This window comes from Mastigoproctus giganteus, chromosome 12, assembly GCF_048544385.1.
Source record: "Mastigoproctus giganteus isolate SK-2022 chromosome 12, ASM4854438v1, whole genome shotgun sequence".
NCBI lineage: Eukaryota > Metazoa > Arthropoda > Arachnida > Uropygi > Thelyphonidae > Mastigoproctus > Mastigoproctus giganteus.
This window is the reverse complement of record NC_143586.1, coordinates 109,462,609-109,480,280: the sequence shown is the minus strand read 5'-3', so window position 1 is coordinate 109,480,280 and position 17,672 is coordinate 109,462,609. Positions and strand designations below refer to the sequence as shown.

At 36.5% G+C, this 17,672-nt stretch overlaps 1 protein-coding gene across 1 annotated transcript in view; it reads right to left on the bottom strand.

Annotated features, from left to right (window-relative positions):
• Nucleotides 1-798: 798 nt before the first annotated feature.
• Nucleotides 799-17,672, bottom strand: part of LOC150077333 (carboxy-terminal kinesin 2-like) — a 287,195-nt gene continuing 270,321 nt past the window's right edge. The window contains exons 12-13 of the mRNA XM_090386031.1: nt 16,452-16,601; nt 799-908 (exon numbers count right to left, since the gene is read on the bottom strand). Of these exons, the coding sequence (XP_090242157.1) occupies nt 864-908; nt 16,452-16,601 (195 nt within the window). The 3' untranslated portion in view covers nt 799-863. The remainder of the gene's footprint in view (nt 909-16,451; nt 16,602-17,672) is intronic.

Genomic DNA, 17,672 nt, shown 5'->3' with positions numbered 1-17,672 from the left:
AGAAAAAAAAAAACCCTTCCCATTTCACCCCTCCATTCGTTCCAAATGCCTGTCCATTAAATTTATTTAGGCTATCAACTTCCACAACAAAGGGTGGAAGTCTGCCCGCTGGCTAAAGGAAAACTTCTGCACATCTATCCTACATCTGTCTTTCCTCAATTTGAATTTTTGAGTTTATACTTAATCTCACAGATAACCACCAGGCAATTTCTAACCAAAATTACATTAATATTAAGTTATTGCACAAATGAATATTGCTAAATTATTGAAGTCTCTAGTTTTTACTTCTGGAACTAAAATCACTCATATTTCTAGATTTACAAAATTTATGTTTACTTTTGGACCAAAACAAACCCAAATATTCCCAAAATTAAAGTTTCAGTCTTGTGTTAGTGAAAAAAGTCTATTAATCTGTGGGCAGTTCCAGTTTGCTATGTGATTAAGTTATTAGCTTATTAAGTATAAATATGCCGTTGGTAAAGAGCAGTACAATTTTCTAACATTTTAAGTCTATATGTTAGAGAGAAACTTGGCCCATGACATGGCAAATCTCAAGAACTTGTTTTTAATTAAAAGAGCTGCATAAAATTTAAGTTATTGTCAAGCAAAATTAACTTAATGATACCTACCAGAACTCACCTCTTTACAAATGGAATTTAAATAACTTCCAATGAAATTTCATGTAAATATCCAGTGCATGTTACATATCCATTTTATTTTTATAAAGAGATTCCAACTTAGGCAGTATATTTTTCTAGGAATTTAGTAAAAATATTTTACACATTTTACAAGGCACTTTACAAGAATTTACTGCATAATATGGAATAACATTAATACCATCAGTCTTCCTAGCAAAAAAAGGATTATTTAATACATCTGTGGGCAGTTCCTATTTCGCAATTATTCACCTGTAAAACAAATGTTTTTATTGTTTAATGTTTTCACTTCATAATTATGCCTATCATGCTAAGTTAAGAAAAAAATACAGCATTACACACACACACACACACACACACATTATTCTTTTGTATTATCATTCTATTGTGGTTTAATTCGTCTTTGTTCATCATTAATGTCATTGTTTTTCGCCATGATGGCTAATTAAACATTATCCGTGCCGGTGTTTTTTACCTATAGATATTATAGTTAATACATTACTGGTCTTTAAGCTAGCCTATTCTCAGTTATCTTAATTCCCCGTGGCCTATACATTTAGGATTTTGCAACTTGTTGCGTATTGCTAAAGAAATTGTCATAACACTTATTGATGAAAAACTGTAGCAATAGGCAAATTATCAATACTATTTTATAACTATATAATATAATTTATACATTTTTGTATTACATCACATGGACGTCAATCCCCTACTTCATCGGGGGCTTTGAGTGGATTGACGGCCCATTCGATGTAATGCATTTTTTACTTACCCGTTTCTGTTTGCATCTATCACAGCTTTGCTATTTAATTAATTCTAAATTCTAAGGTTCTTTTTGAATTTTTTTTTTTGGACTTATGTTTATCTTATTCTTCTTAATTGTTGTTAGTTAAATTAGTATTATTTATTATGAATTAAATTAATTCTTTATAATCTCTACAGCAACTGTGATAGAATACACAAAGCCCTACGGGTAAGTTTTTTTGTATTGCAATACTATTACTTACTTGATGTGTTCCAGTGGAGGTCGAAGAGTCGAAAAGGGAAAGTTTCCCGCCTTTAACTTGTTTTAAGGATGGCTATTTTTATGGCGCAGTCGCATTAACAATATAAATAGCAGAAAAATAGCAATACTAAAACTCATCAAAACACTGGATAGAAACAAAATTCCCAAACAATACAGTAGATATCACATAAAAACTGCCATATACGCAAATATTAGAAAACACCACCCCAATGTAGACCCACATACATTTATCAAAAACCAACTAAAAATAAAAATAAAATAGTAATTACTCAGGAGAGTATCCCCTTATTTACTAGGTTTATTGCACTCAGGCGAGGCTCGTCGCCTGACTGCACTACGACCTATTGCCAAAATTGACCCCCCCCCATAGTAAGAGGCTGTATATATGTATATGGTTTTGCCTCTGGACAAATAAGTGCTGTTACGCCTTGGAAAAGCGGTACCGGCACTGTCCGAGGTAAGGCATAAAACAAATGTAAATACACAAATATGTAAATACATAAATAAATAAATTCATCGAATCAACAACAAAACCACCATAATAGACATTGGCCTGAAAATCGGGGACTTCGGCCAATACACCATCGGCACACAGTGAAACGTTAATGCGACTGCGCCATAAAAATAGCCATCCTTAAAACAAGTTAAAGGCGGGAAACTTTCCCTTTTCGACTCTTCGACCTCCACTGGAACACATCAAGTAAGTAATAGTATTGCAATACAAAAAAACTTACCCGTAGGGCTTTGTGTATTCTATCACAGTTGCTGTAGAGATTATAAAGAATTAATTTAATTCATAATAAATAATACTAATTTAACTAACAACAATTAAGAAGAATAAGATAAACATAAGTCCAAAAAAAAAATTCAAAAAGAACCTTAGAATTTAGAATTAATTAAATAGCAAAGCTGTGATAGATGCAAACAGAAACGGGTAAGTAAAAAATGCATTACATCGAATGGGCCGTCAATCCACTCAAAGCCCCCGATGAAGTAGGGGATTGACGTCCATGTGATGTAATACAAAAATGTATAAATTATATTATATAGTTATAAAATAGTATTGATAATTTGCCTATTGCTACAGTTTTTCATCAATAAGTGTTATGACAATTTCTTTAGCAATACGCAACAAGTTGCAAAATCCTAAATGTATAGGCCACGGGGAATTAAGATAACCGAGAATAGGCTAGCTTAAAGACCAGTAATGTATTAACTATAATATCTATAGGTAAAAAACACCGGCACGGATAATGTTTAATTAGCCATCATGGCAAAAAACAATGACATTAATGATGAACAAAGACGAATTAAACCACAATAGAATGATAATACAAAAGAATAATAATAGGTACTCTGTTCGTACCCATGCATTGCTAAAACAGCTACTGGGACAACAGAAAAAGCTAGAAAGAAATTAAATAAAACTACTATAACAGAATATTAAAAATAACATGCGAATTGAACCATCATAATACAAAAGAATAATTATATATATATATATATATATATATATATATATTATTCTTTAGTAATATGATAATTTATGTTGTATTTTACTTTTAATATACTTTTATAGTGGTTTTTCTTTAAATTATTTCTAGATTTTTCTGTTGTCCCGGTAGCTGTTTTAGCAATGCCCGGGTACGAACAGAGTACATATTATTATTTTATCTTTCTATTGTGGTTTATTGTGTTTATTTTCTTAATTACGGGTGTTTTCTACTCATAGGTATTATGGTTAATACTTTACTGGTCTTTAAGCTAGCCTAAACTCGGTTATCTTAAATGCCCAGGGCCTATTCATTTATTATTTTTCAACTTGTTACGTATTGCTAAAGAAATTGTCATATTAATTATAGATGAAAAACTGTAGCAATACTACTTTATGACAAAATGATAAAATATTAAACATTTTTATACATTTATTGTATTACATCTTTATACATATTTGTATTACATCACATGGTCGTCAATCCCCTACTTCATCGGGGGCTTTGAGCGGATTGACGGTCCATTCGATGTAATGCATTACTTACTTACCCGTTTCTGTTTGTATCTATCACAGCTTTGCTATTTTGTCCGATACTGAATTCTAAGTTTCTTTTAAATTCCCATTTTTGTCCCTTTCCCATTGCTATTAGTTAAATAGGTATTATTTATTATAAATTTATTATGAACCGAATTAATATCCCATAATTTCTACAGCAACTGTGATAGAATACACAAAGCCCAACGGGTGAGTTTTTTAAAAAATTACAATAACTTTACTTACTTGATGTGTATAAGTGGAGGTCGTAGTGTCGTATCAGGAAAGTTTCCCATCCTACTTGATGTGTTTCGGTGGAGGTCGTCGAGTCGAAAAAGGAATGTTTCGCACCCTTAACTTGTTTTATAGATGGCTATTTTTATGGCTTTGTTGCTTTAGCGTTTCCCTGTGTTCCGATGGTGTTTTGGCGGAAGTCCCCGAACTTCAGGCCAGGGTCTATTATGGTGGTTTTGTGGCAGGTTAAATGAATTTATTTAGTTGTGTATTTACAATATTTTTACATTTATTTTATGTCTCACCGAGGTGAGACATAAAATAAATGTAAAAATAATAAATGAATAGGCCCTGGGCATTTAAGATAACCGAGTTTAGGCTAGCTTAAAGACCAGTAAAGTATTAACCATAATACCTATGAGTAGAAAACACCCGTAATTAAGAAAATAAACACAATAAACCACAATAGAAAGATAAAATAATAATATATATATATATATATATATATATATATATTTGTTTTTAGTACATAATCCCATTCTTCCAAATGAATTAGAGGTAAAGGCAGAGGAAACCAATTTAGATAAGCATATAAATAGTCAACATGGAAAGCTCAGCTACAGTTAAGGTCTCACACACATATGTAACAACAATAAAAGTGATATTACATATATAAATTTCACTACTGGTCACATAGGCTTTGGTTTATGTAAGCTCTTTCATATTAGTGGCCCATTCTATTTGTTTGTGTAGTTGTTCATTACATTCATTAGTCACTTGGCTAGAGCAGACTCCTACTTTCATTTTAGTTTTCCCAGAGTTTAAGTTACACCAAACTGAGCTCGGCACTGTATTGGGCACCCATGTCAACTGGGTGCACTGCCTTATATTCTGTGGTTCTTAAATAGGAGCATAACTCTCCCCCCACCTTCTGTCCAGGAAGGCAAAATACATTATAGCAATTGGAAAACCACTGGTTAGTTGCCCTTGCTCACTGCTAAGCATGACATACTGATTTTATAATAAAAAATTAGAACTTTTCCTCCTGCACTTCTTACATGAACACTAACTTCTCTGCAAGGTAGGGAGTGTGATGAAACAACTTCTTTTTAAGACACCAGCATATTACTGACTCATGGGTTGCCAAACAGGGGCTCAGAGGGGAACAGGTATCCTGTGTGTTATCAGACATTCAGCCTAAAACACTGATGGATCCAATATCTCTCTATTACAGAAGATTAAGGAGAAGTCCAGTTGGCCTGCCTCCCTAAAATCCACTCATGCACACCTTCCTGATGGTAAGCCCTGTCACGTCACTTAGGTGGCAACGAACGTGTAGAGTGGTTCTCTTCAAGATGCCTGGTCAGCGTGAAGAGGAAAAGACCAAACCCTCCAGCATATGACAGCACGAAAAAACAAATGGCCCTCAGTCCCCAGCAGCTTTCACTCCCCCTCTTACGGCAGCAAGAGGATCAGAGTGGAAGCAGAGGGTGCTCAGAATCTCTGGGTACGACCAGGCTGCCATGCACGGAAACTGAACTTGGCCTGTTATAACGTAAGATCACTCATCAGTGAAGACAGGATATTAGAGCTGGAAAAGGAATCAGAAAATGTGAATTGGAATATCATCGGTTTGGCTGAAACAAAAAGAAGAAATGAATCACTTATAAGTTTATCGAGTGGAAATCTGCTGTACACCAATGGAAACAGTGAAAGGAGTGAAGATAGAGTTGGGTTTCTGGTCCATAAAGATTTAAAAAACAACATTTTGGAATTCAAAAGTACATCACGAAGTATCAAGACTAATACTCAAGATTTCTAAGAGGTACAAGCTAAAGGTTATAATAATATATGCACCAACATCGAGCCATGATGATGAAGAGGTTGAAGAAATGTACACCGAAATTGAGAGTCTTCTAGATGACCAGTAAACCCACTACACTATTATTATGGGGGACTTCAATGCTAAGGTTGGAAAAAGACAAAACAGCACAGAAAGGAGAACTATAGGAAATTTTGGAATTTGTGAAAGAAATGAAAGAGGCAAAAGACTTGTAGAATTTGCAGAATCTCAAGGATTATCAGTAATGAACACTTTTTTCAAGAAAAGGGTGAACATAAAGTGGACATGGAAGAGTCCAAATCGATTAACAACTAATGAAATCGACTTCATCCTCACTAACAGAAGATATATTGTGAATGATGTCACCGTCCTGAATAAGGTAAATGTTGGAACTGATCACAGAATGATGTACACTTGATATAGATGTAGGAAAGGAAAAAACTGACTCGAGTAAATACAAAGGTCTTTGAGATAACAGAAGAGGAGTTTGTTGTTCGTTATTCGGTTTATAGGAGCATTAGCAACTAAGGCCATATTGCTCCAGGATATGCGGTGGTCATTCCCTGAACTTTCCCCATCCTCAGTATTTGGTGGTGATGGGCTCGAACCCCGATCTAATCAAGAAGCGTGTGTTATGCACTGCTGCTCCTTCCCACCTGGCTACGGCGCCTGCACAGAAGAGGAGAAAAAGCAGTATGTACTGGAACTTAAGAAAAAGTTTTAGCTTCTGCACACTGCTCAGCACCAAGATATCGATGAAGAATATTACAACTTTCTGAAAATGATAAAGCCCAAGAAACATATAGGGAAAAAGAAATCCAAATAAGAAAAATTAGTCAAGAAACATTTGTTATGATGAACCGAAGACGAAAAATGAAGAACAAGATAAACACTGACAAGGAAAAAATTGAGTATACTGAGTTATGCAAAGACATTTGAAAGAGACTCAGAGAGGACAAAGATTTAACACAAGAAAAGTAGAACAAGCATTAAGGGAAAACAAAGGATTTAAATCAGCAGCCACGAGCAGTAATAAAGAAAGACAAATGATACTGAACTGAAGAATAGCAATGGTGTACTTATAAACAGCAGACAAGGCATAATTCAAATAGCAGAAGACTACTATAGAGAATTATACAAGGAGCAGGGGAATGATGCCAGCAGTGGGGAAGATGGATTGCAAAGTAGCAACACATACGACATACCCGATATTCTTCCTGATGAGGTAGAACAGGCATTGAAGAAAATGAAGAATCCGAAAGCCCCGGGGGAAGATGAAGTTACTGTAGAGTTGTTAAAATTGGGAGGAAGAGACATAACACAAAAACTGGTAAGGCTCTTCACAAAGTGCATCAGAAAAGGTGTGACGCCTAAGCAGTGGAATAATGCAATCATAGTTTTGCTGCATAAGAAAGGAGATAAATCAGAAATTGGAAATTATAGACCAATTAGCTTGTTATCCCACATCTACACGTGGTTCACAAGGGTCATTACTATCAGATTAGAAAGAATACTTGATGAGAATCAACCGAAAGAGCAAGCTGGCTTTAGGACAGGATTCTCAACTATGGATCACCTTCACGTAATATCACAGCTAATGGAGAAAGCAAATGAATATAAAACACCATTATGAATGGCATTTGTGGATTATGAAAAGGCATTTGACTCCATACAGCATAAGGCAATGTTTCGGGCACTGCAAAGACAAGGCATAGATACCCCACATATTATGATTTTGAAGAAAATATACGAGAGTGCTACCTCCTTTATTAGACTAGACAAAGACAGTAGGAAATTTAAAATCGAGAAAGGAGTTCGACAAGGAGACACAATATCTCCGAAACTGTTTACTGTTGCCCTTGAGGAAGCTTTCAGAAGATTAGACTGGTCACAGAAAGGAGTCAATGTGAAAGGAGAGTACCTAAACCATTTACCATTTGCAGTTGACATTGTGGTCATAAGCCATGATCCCAAAGAATTAGAGGAAAATCTTAATCAGTTATATACAGTTAGTAAGGATTTTGGACTAAAGATGAATATGGCTAAAACAAAAGTAATAATGAACAAGTATGCCACAGAAAGGGAAATAATGATTGAAGGAGCAGTAATTAAAAAGGTGGAGTCATATATTTATCTGGGACAAGTTATTAGCTGTAATAATGATAAATGGCTGGAAGTCAAGAGAAGAATAAATTTTGGATGGATAGCATTCAGGAAATATAGTCACATACTGAAGAGCACTATCCCAGTTTGTCTGAAACGTAAAATAATGAACCAATGTATACTCCCCAACATGACTTATGGAAATGAAACTTGGGCACTCACCAAAAGAATGGAAGTGAAGCTGAGAACTACACAGCGAAGAATGGAACGAATTATATTAGGAATCAGACTGTTAGATAAGAAGAGAAACACATGGATTAGGCAGCAAACTAAAGTAAAGGACATTCTTATCAAAACTAAAGAACTAAATTGGTCTTGGGTAGGACACAGCTCAAAGACATTCATGCAATAAGGATCTGCAGATAAAGGAACCACTAGGTGGCAGTGATCACAGTGTGCTGAAGTGGGATTTACTCAAGGAGGTAACTACCATCAGAGGTAAAGGGAAGGGTTTTTGCTTTCGTAAAGGCGACTATGATGGTCTGAGACAGTATTTAAATTCTATACAGTGGGACCAACTGATGATGTTACCAACAGCAAATTCAAAATGGGAAGCATTCAAGGAACTAATCTTGGAAGCTACCAGGCTTTACATACCAACCAAGAAATATTGTTCAAGGTTCAGGCCTAAATGGTTGTCAGATGAACTAATGAGACATATGGCAGAGAAGAAAAATGCATGGGATACATACAAATTAATGGGTGACATGGAAGCCTATGATAGATAGTCTGTAAGTTGGTCTGTAACCAAGTCACAAAGGAGATTAAGCAGGCAAAGGCAGATTATGAGAAATCCTTGGCAAAGGATGCAAAGAAAAACAGAAAAGAGTTCTTTACCTATTTAAACTCAAGAAAGAAAGGGATGAATCAGATTGGTCCATTGGATGTTGATGGTTCAACAGTTGAGGATCCTGCTCAGGTGGCTAACAATCTAAACAAGTATTTTGCATCTACATTCACACATGAGGAGTTATTCAGGAAGGGGAATGTCGTAGGTGAAGTAAACATTGGCAGTGAGCTAGATGATTTTCTAATAACTGAGAGGAAAGTGGAGGAGAAATTGTTGAGGATAAACATAAAAAAGGCACCCTGGGTGGATGGGATCTATCCAGTTATATTAAAGGAGGCAGCAAAGGAAGTAAGCAAACCCCTAGCCATAATTATGAGAGCTTCTTTGGACTCAGGGGAGGTACCCATAGACTGGAGATGTGCAAATGTAACCCCAATTCACAAAGGAGGATCAAAGGCTGACACAAGTAATTATAGACCTGTTAGTTTAACTTCGGTTCCAGGAAAATTAATGGAGACACTGGTTAAAGAAGCACTGCAGGATCATCTAGAAAAGAATTCAGTTATAGCTCAGACACTGCATGGTTTTGTTAAGGGCAGATCTTGTCTGACCAATTTGATTGGATACTATGATGTAGTCACAAAAGAACTGGATGCAGGAATAACTTTGATATTATATATTTGGATCTTAGAAAGGCTTTTGATACTGTTGCGCATGGAAGACTGCTGCACAAATTGGAGCAGTGTGGCATTGGAGGCAAATTGCTGCTATGGATAAAGGGATGGTTGAGTAGCAGAAGACAGAGAGTGGTAATCAATGGACACTGCTCAACGTGGACTAATGTTATTAGTGGAGTTCCTCAGGGTTCAGTGTTGGGTCCATTATTGTTTTCTGTATTTATAAATGATATTGATGATGGTATATCAAGCTTAATGTCCAAGTTTGCAGACGATACAAAGGTTGGCAGGGTTGTTAAGGACACTACTGATGCTATGCTGCTGCAACAGGATCTGGAAATGTTGAGCAGATGGGCTGAGAGGTGGCAAATGAAGTTTAACATTGACAAATGTAAAGTACTACATATGGGAAACAGTAACCCCAGATCAATGTATCAACTCTGTGGTACTACACTGGCAGTGGTAGAGAATAAAAAGGACCTGGGGTAATTGTGCAGGCAGATATGAAGTTCTCTGAGCAGTGCAGACGAGCTGCAAGAGTAGCTCATGGTGTCTTGTCAATGATATACAGGAATTTTTCTAGCAGGGATAGGGATGTGATTATTCCCATGTATAAGGCATTGGTCAGGCCACACCTTGAGTACTGTATACAGTACTGGAGGGCTCATTTCAAGAAGGATGTAGAGTTGCTGGAACGAGTACAGAGAAGGGCAACAAGATTAGTGAATGGAACAAAGGGTTGCTCTTACGAAAAAAGGCTTAAGTTTTGCAAATTGCAGTGTCTGGAGACTAGGCATCGGCGAAGTGATCTGATAGAGGTGTATAAGGCTTTGAATGGCTTGAGCATGCTCAATGCCGATGGGATTCTTCCTCTTGCTCAGAATAATCACCTGAGAGGGCATAAATTCAAATTGAGGAAGGATGGATGTCGGATAGATGTGCGGAAATTTGCCTTTAGCCAGCTGGCAGTTGGTTTGTGGAATAGACTTCCATCACTTGTTGTTGAAGTTGATAGCCTAAACAAATTTAAGGCTCAGCTGGACAGATATTTCGAACGAACGGAGGGGTGAAATGGGAGTAGTGGTTGTGTTTTTTTTTTTGGCTGATGCTGAATAAGCTTGCTTTCTTGCATCATATGCCTCTACTAATGCTAATGCTAATGACAGATGGACTAAGAAAATAACAGAATGGTTCCAAGAGGAGCTAGAAGAAAACCTGGAAGACACAGGTGGAGATGGATAGATGAAATTCATGAGTTTGTGGGTAGTAAATGGATGGCCAGTGCTCAAAACAGAAGGAACTGGAAAGTTGCTGGAGAGGCCTTCATCCTGCAGTGGATTGAAGATGGCTGATGAGTTGCCAAACTAGTCTCTGTGTCTGATTCATCAGGTGGAATGACCAATGGGCCACCCTGGCAGGAATGTGTTAAGCCATATCTAACAATAGTAAGAATAAAACATTAGCATTAGTAGAGGCATATGACAAAGCAAGCTTATGCAGCTTCAGCCAAAAAAAAAAAAAAAAAAAACCCGCTTCCATTTCATCCCTTCGTTCGATCCAAATACCTGTCCTGCTCAGCCGTAAATTTATTTAGGCTATCAACTTACACAACAAAGGATGGAAGTCTGTTCCACCAACCAACTACCCGTTGGCTACTAAAGACAAACTTTTGCACATCTATCCTACATCTGTCTTTCCTCAATTTGAATTAATGCTCTCTCACTAATTATTCTGAGCAAGAGGAAGAATCCCATCAGCATTGAGCATGCTCAAACCATTCAAGGCTTTATACACTGCAATCAGATCGGAGGTGCTTAGTCTCCAGACTCTGTAATTTGCAAAACTTAAGCCTTTCTTTGTATGAGCAACCCTTTGTTCCATTCACTAATCTTGTTGCCCTTCTCTGTACTCGTTCCAACAGCTCTACATCCTTCTTAAAATGAGGCCTCCAGACCTGTATACAGTATTCGAGGTTTGGTCTGATCATTGCCTTATACAAGGGGATAATCACCTCCTTATCCATGCTAGAAAAATTCCTGTACATCCTTGACAAGACACCATGAGCTACTCTTGCAGACCGTCTGCACTGCTCAGAAAACTTCATATCTGCCTGCACAATTACCCCATGTCCTTTTTGTTCTCTAACACGGTCAGTGCAGTACCACAGAGTTCAAATGTTACTCTGGGGTTACTGCTTCCCATATGTAGTATGTTACATTTGTCAATGTTAAACTTCATTTGCCACCTCTCAGCCTATCTGCTCAACTTTTCTAGATCCTGTAGCAGCAGTGTACTATCATTAGTGTCCTTAACAACCCTTCCAACCTTCGTATTTTCTGCAAACTTGGACATTAAGCAGGTCTATAATTACTTGTGTCACCCTTTGATCCTCTTTTGTGAATTGGGGTCACATTTGCATATCTCCAGTCCATGGGTACCTCCCCTGAGTCCAAAGAAGCTCTCATAATTATGGCTAAGGGTTTGCTTACTTCCTTTGCTGCCTTGTTTAATATAACTGGATAGATCCCATCCATCCCGGGTGCCTTTTTTATGTTTATCTTCAACAATTTCTCCTCCACTTTCCTCTCAGTTATTACAAAATCATCTAGCTCACTGACAAGAGTTTAATTTGCCTCTGGCATTCCCCTCCCTCAATAACTCCTCGTGTGAATGTAGATGCAAAATACTCATTTAGTTTGTTAGCCACCCAAGCAGAATCATCAACGGTTGAACCATCAATATCCAGTGGACCAATCTGATTCATCCCTTTCCTTCTAGAGTTCACATAGGTAGAGAACTCTTTGCAGTTTTTCTTTGCCTGCCTAATCTTCTTTGTGACTTTGTTACAGACCAGCTTATATCTATCATAGGCTTCCATGTCACCCATTAATTTATATGTATCCCATGCATTTTTCTTCTCTGCCATATGTCTCATTAGTTCATCTGACGTCCACTTAGGCCTAATCTTGAACAATATTTCTTAGTCGGTATGTTTGTTGTTTGTTTGTTATTTTGTTTTTAGGAGCATTAGCAACTAAGGCCATATTGCTCTGGGATATGCAGTGGTTATTCCCTGACCTTTCCGCATCCTCTGTATTTGGTGGTCACGGATTCGAACCCCGATCTAATCAAGAAGCGTGTGCTACGCACTAGTTGGTATGTAAAGCCTAGTATCTTCCAAGATAAATTCTTTGAATGCTTCCAATTTTGAATTTGCTGTTGGTAACCTCATCAGTTGGTCCCACCGTATAGAATTTAAATACTGTCTCAGACCACCGTAGTCACCTTTACGAAAATAAAAACCTTTCCCTTTACCCTGATGGTAGTTTCCTCTTTGAGTAAATCCCACTTCAGCATACTGTGATCACTGCCACCTAGTGATTCCTTTATCTGCAGATTCTTAATGCATGAAGAATCACTACTGATAATCAGATAAAAGTATTACTCTCTCTAGTTGCCTCCTGAACATTCCGATGTAGAAAACAATCATCCAATAAACCTACAAATGTCTTGCTAGTGTATGAGTGACCAACCCACAAATTCCAGTCAATATCTGGGAAATTAAAATCCCCCATTATAAGACTCTCTTATTTACCGGTCCACTCTGTTTTCCTGTATAGAGTCTTATTATACTCGTGGCCTGACGTAGCCAGTGGTCAGGACAGGAGTGAGTGCATAGCATGCATTCCTTGAGTGGACCGGGGTTCAAGCCCGTGACTACTAAATACGATAAATATTTGTATTCACAATTTATTGTAAACTCTACTGACTTGGTTGTCGTACCGGAGTATAAACAGAAAATTTATTTTAGAGTCATTAAGCCTATAACACACTCCTATACAGTAGAACCCAGATAAGAAATTCCTGCATAAGAAGTTTTCCCCTCTATATATTGTAATGTATTATTTTCCCATGTAAGAAGTTTTCCGGGAAAAAGTTCGTGATAAAGAATACACAGTGTATTATTATAATGACTTTTTCCCACTTAATACGCTTTTTATATATAGAAATTCTTTATTTTTAATATTAAAAAAATATTAAACAATATAAACATTTTGGTAATCGAATAAGTTAGTGCCAAGCATCATTTTAGTTCATAGTAAACCACTGAAGTAGGTGAAATGGCACTCTTTGTGAAGGCATTCACAATATGAGATATCACAAAAACAATGCCATTTCACCTACTTCGGTGATTTACCAGGAACTATAATGATGCTATACACTAACTTGTTTGATTAGTGAATTTTCTGTAGTTTGAGGCTTTCAGCCGTAAAACCTATTTAGTATAAACATTTTGATAAAATGGAAGTGACATATTGTAATTATTTTCAGTGATATCTATAACATTAAAGGTGAAAAGTACAAACTAAAAGAAGCAAAAAAGTCCCGGTGAAAATCGGGCCACAAATGAACAGTTTGAGATAATGCACATTTTCTGTTAAGATCTGCAACTGACTATGGAAACACTAGTTTAGCAAAAAGCTGCGAATCCTTTGCTAAGAGTGGTTTTATTAAACATAAGGTAATACATTTTTAATTTTTGGTTCCAACACCACAGGATTTTACAGATGTTACAAAAGGTGCTCAAAATGCTGTCCTTGCATCCGTATGCAGCTTTGTAGTCTTCTCAGGCATTTCTGGATCATTTCTGATTTGGTGAAAGGCTCCAACCCGACGCTGCAATTCCTCAACTGTGTTAATGTTCAAAGTGTACGCTAACACAGTTGACATTAATACACCAAGCTTTTTTCATGACCCCAGATACAAAAATCCATAGGATTTAACTACTCTTCATTGCTGTAACCTCTTTCCATGTTGGCTATCCTTTGACAAGTACTAGTATGCTTGCTTCATCTGAGAGCATTGAGAGAGGGGAAAGGGAGAAAATGAGCATAACCTAACCTAAACAAACAAGTCAGTGGTGAATCCCAACTAGAAATGTGCAATATCTCGAAAACGATTCACTTAAGGACCCATGTTTACTAGGCTTTTTTTTGCATATTGTAGTCTGTACAGTTCACCTTTAAATTATTGACCATCACATTTGAAACACCCTGTATAATATACCTTATATAACTTTAGTTAGATAAAAAAATTAGTTCATATATCTCCTGGTGGGGATATGAGAAGAAATTCTTTTTACCTCTAGCATTCTCCTCCTTGTGTTGCAGACTATAAGTATACCAACTTTCACTTCAAACTGACCACACTTCACACTGACCACACTCCAAAGAGGAATACTTTAACTATAATTTTTTTTTGGGCTAGTTGTTGCACTTATTGCTGCAACTATACAGGGTGTCTCAAAAATACACGGCATAACTTCAGGAATGAGTTCCTCATATGTAGACAATAAAAATATTTTATATCAACATAGTTCCGGAAATGCTTGGTTCTCGAGTTGGAATGGAAAAATGGAAAACCGGAATGTCTTATCTCCCGCGTGTGATTTCCTTCATCACAAGGTACTGACAGAGTGTGGTGGTTTTCCATTCCAACCATGTACTCAAATCAGGAGCAAGCGGATATGCACTTTATGTACGGTTTGGCGGATGGCAATGCTCTGGAGGCTTGTTGTTTGTACCATGAAAAGTTCCCAGAACGAAGATGTCCAGACAGGAAAACGTTTGAAGGTATCCATCGCTGCCTTTGTGAACATGGGACCTTTACACCTACTGCTGCCGACAGAGGACGAGCAAGATCTATGACTCCTGAAGTAGAGGAGGAGATTTTGGATGTTGTGCATGCCACTCCTGGAATCAGCACATGCAGAATAGCAATGCAACTGGTTGTTCAACGTTCGACTATTTGGAGTGTTGCGCAACACCAACTGTATTCTTACCATCTGCAACAGGTACAGGCCTTGTCACCAGAAGATTGTGGCAGTTGGTCCACATGTAGAAGTGGACCAACTGCCTGGACTCCACGCTCACTAATTTAAACGCACTAGATTTCTTCTTGTGGGGCCATTTAAAGTCATTGGTGTAATCGAATCCAGTAGCTGATGTGGAAACTCTCCGCAAGGCAGGCTGTGAGACAATACGAAACATGCCAGGAATTTGGCATTGTCTTCGCGAGTCCATGAGACGTCGATGTGAGGCCTGTATTCAGGCAGAAGGTGGACATTTTGAACAATTACTATAAGTTGAAGTGAACAGCTAAGTGTCATAGACAAACCTTCAAAACTCGGAAACCAAGCATTTCCGGAACTTTGTTAATATAAAATATTTTTATTGTCTACATACGAGGAACTCATTCCTGAAGTTATGCCTTGTATTTTTGAGACACCCTGTATATTTCCAATATATTAATTGGATGACGATGACAGCCTTTGTTTGCACACTAGTGTAGCCTACAAGAGGTTAGTGCATTTAAGGCAGTGACATGCGAGTGGATTTTGACAGAAAATTCATGCATGATGTTCTTCAGCATTGAACATCACAGTGATTTCCTCACTACAACAGGCTTCAGTTCATTAGCATTAGCTCAAAGTATGACTAAGATTTTCCCTTAACAAAACTTTCTTCCAGGGGTAGAAATGATAAACAAACAAGACAAGCTTTCTCATTAACATGAGTTAAATCTGTTTTATTGTTAAAATATTTTAGCTGATGGATAATACCACCAGAATGAAGCATTCATAACATGTCCCATATGGACACGATGCCTGGTTCAGTGATGATATTCACTGTTTTAGAGGTCTATTAAGGTTTTACATACCTTATTAGCAAATCATAAGTTTAAAGTTTCATTCAGATGTTCCATATCTATTTGGAGAAACATTAACAAACTTGTGTTTTACTGTTGCCTCCTAAGGAACTGATTATTAGACTAGTCCATCATTTTTAGGTAGTCATGAATCTAATTCAAGAAAATAGAAGCACATTTCTTTTCAAAGTGAATATGAGTCTAATAAATTATATTTGTAAACAAATTATATCAGGTATATAATTTTTTTTATATCTCAGATTTTATAACTGTAACTTAACTTTTGGCCACTAGCACATAAATTAAAACAATATCTTAACATACCTTATTAGCAAATCGTAAGGAATTTAAAGTTTCACCCAGGTGTTCTTCATTTGGAGAAACATTAACAAACATAAGAGTCTTACTGTTGCCACCTAAGGAATTGATTAGGAGATGAGTGAGTTTACTGTTTCGATAAGGCACATGTTCAGCCTGAAAAATATGATTTTTAAAATGAAAGCAGAGAAAATGATATTTTTCTTCTTTCTATACAAATATAACACATCATTCAATTTTATACTTGGAAAATAGTTTAAGTATTTAATAAATGCTGCTAGATAACTATGATATGAATATTTGTAGTAAATAAAATTATTGATAATTAATACTATGGTTGTGGTCTTACATTATCACATTAAATTCTTATGGAGTGGGGAGTCAGTTTAAGTTAAAGGATTTTATTTAAAAAAGCTTCAAATTCCTTCCTCATGCAACACACACAGAGAATAAGTACAAGTAGCCAAGTACACCAGCCATGAGAAGGCCTCAGTGGAAAAGAAAATGCTTTCCTCTACATCACAACATAGTTTGCATATTTCATTTACATTCTTCTGAAAGTGTTTCAGAACAACCAAACTTGGTTGAAATTCTGCATTCACAGATCATAGGTATATCATTAATCATAGGTATAAAGTGAATATCAGCAATTTTTCAGAATTGTGAATGAAAGCAGCAGGTTTGTGCTGCAGAATAGTAATATAATTTATGAACAATGAGATCCTGAGAAGTAGTTCTAATATCGGGAGCTGTTTTCCCGGGAATTTAATGATAAATAGTTACAATGCATGCCTAAAACAAATTTTGGTATGCATCATTCCACAAACAATAGATTGTTACAGGACCACTGATGCATTTTTTTTATTTAACCCTCTCAGGAGTACATATAAATTTATGTTTTTACATTTTATAATGTGCCCATTAATGTATAAATCATCTTGAAATCTTCCAATAGATGGTACCCTCTCTTATTTGTGTTTACAAAAAAAAAAAAAAAAAAAATTAATAGTAGTGGCAGGAAATTAGTTCTGAAAATTACACCTGCCAGCCATTGTGGTTTGTAGTTTTTCTGGCGTTCCATTGTTTCCCATGGTCAAATTTTTTATAGGAAATCACATACAACCTAAATTTGATAATCTTAAAAACATGCATTTTTGAAAATGTCCCCACCTTCATACTTGGTACATGCTCATAACTAGACATTTCCATATGTATACTTGCAAATGC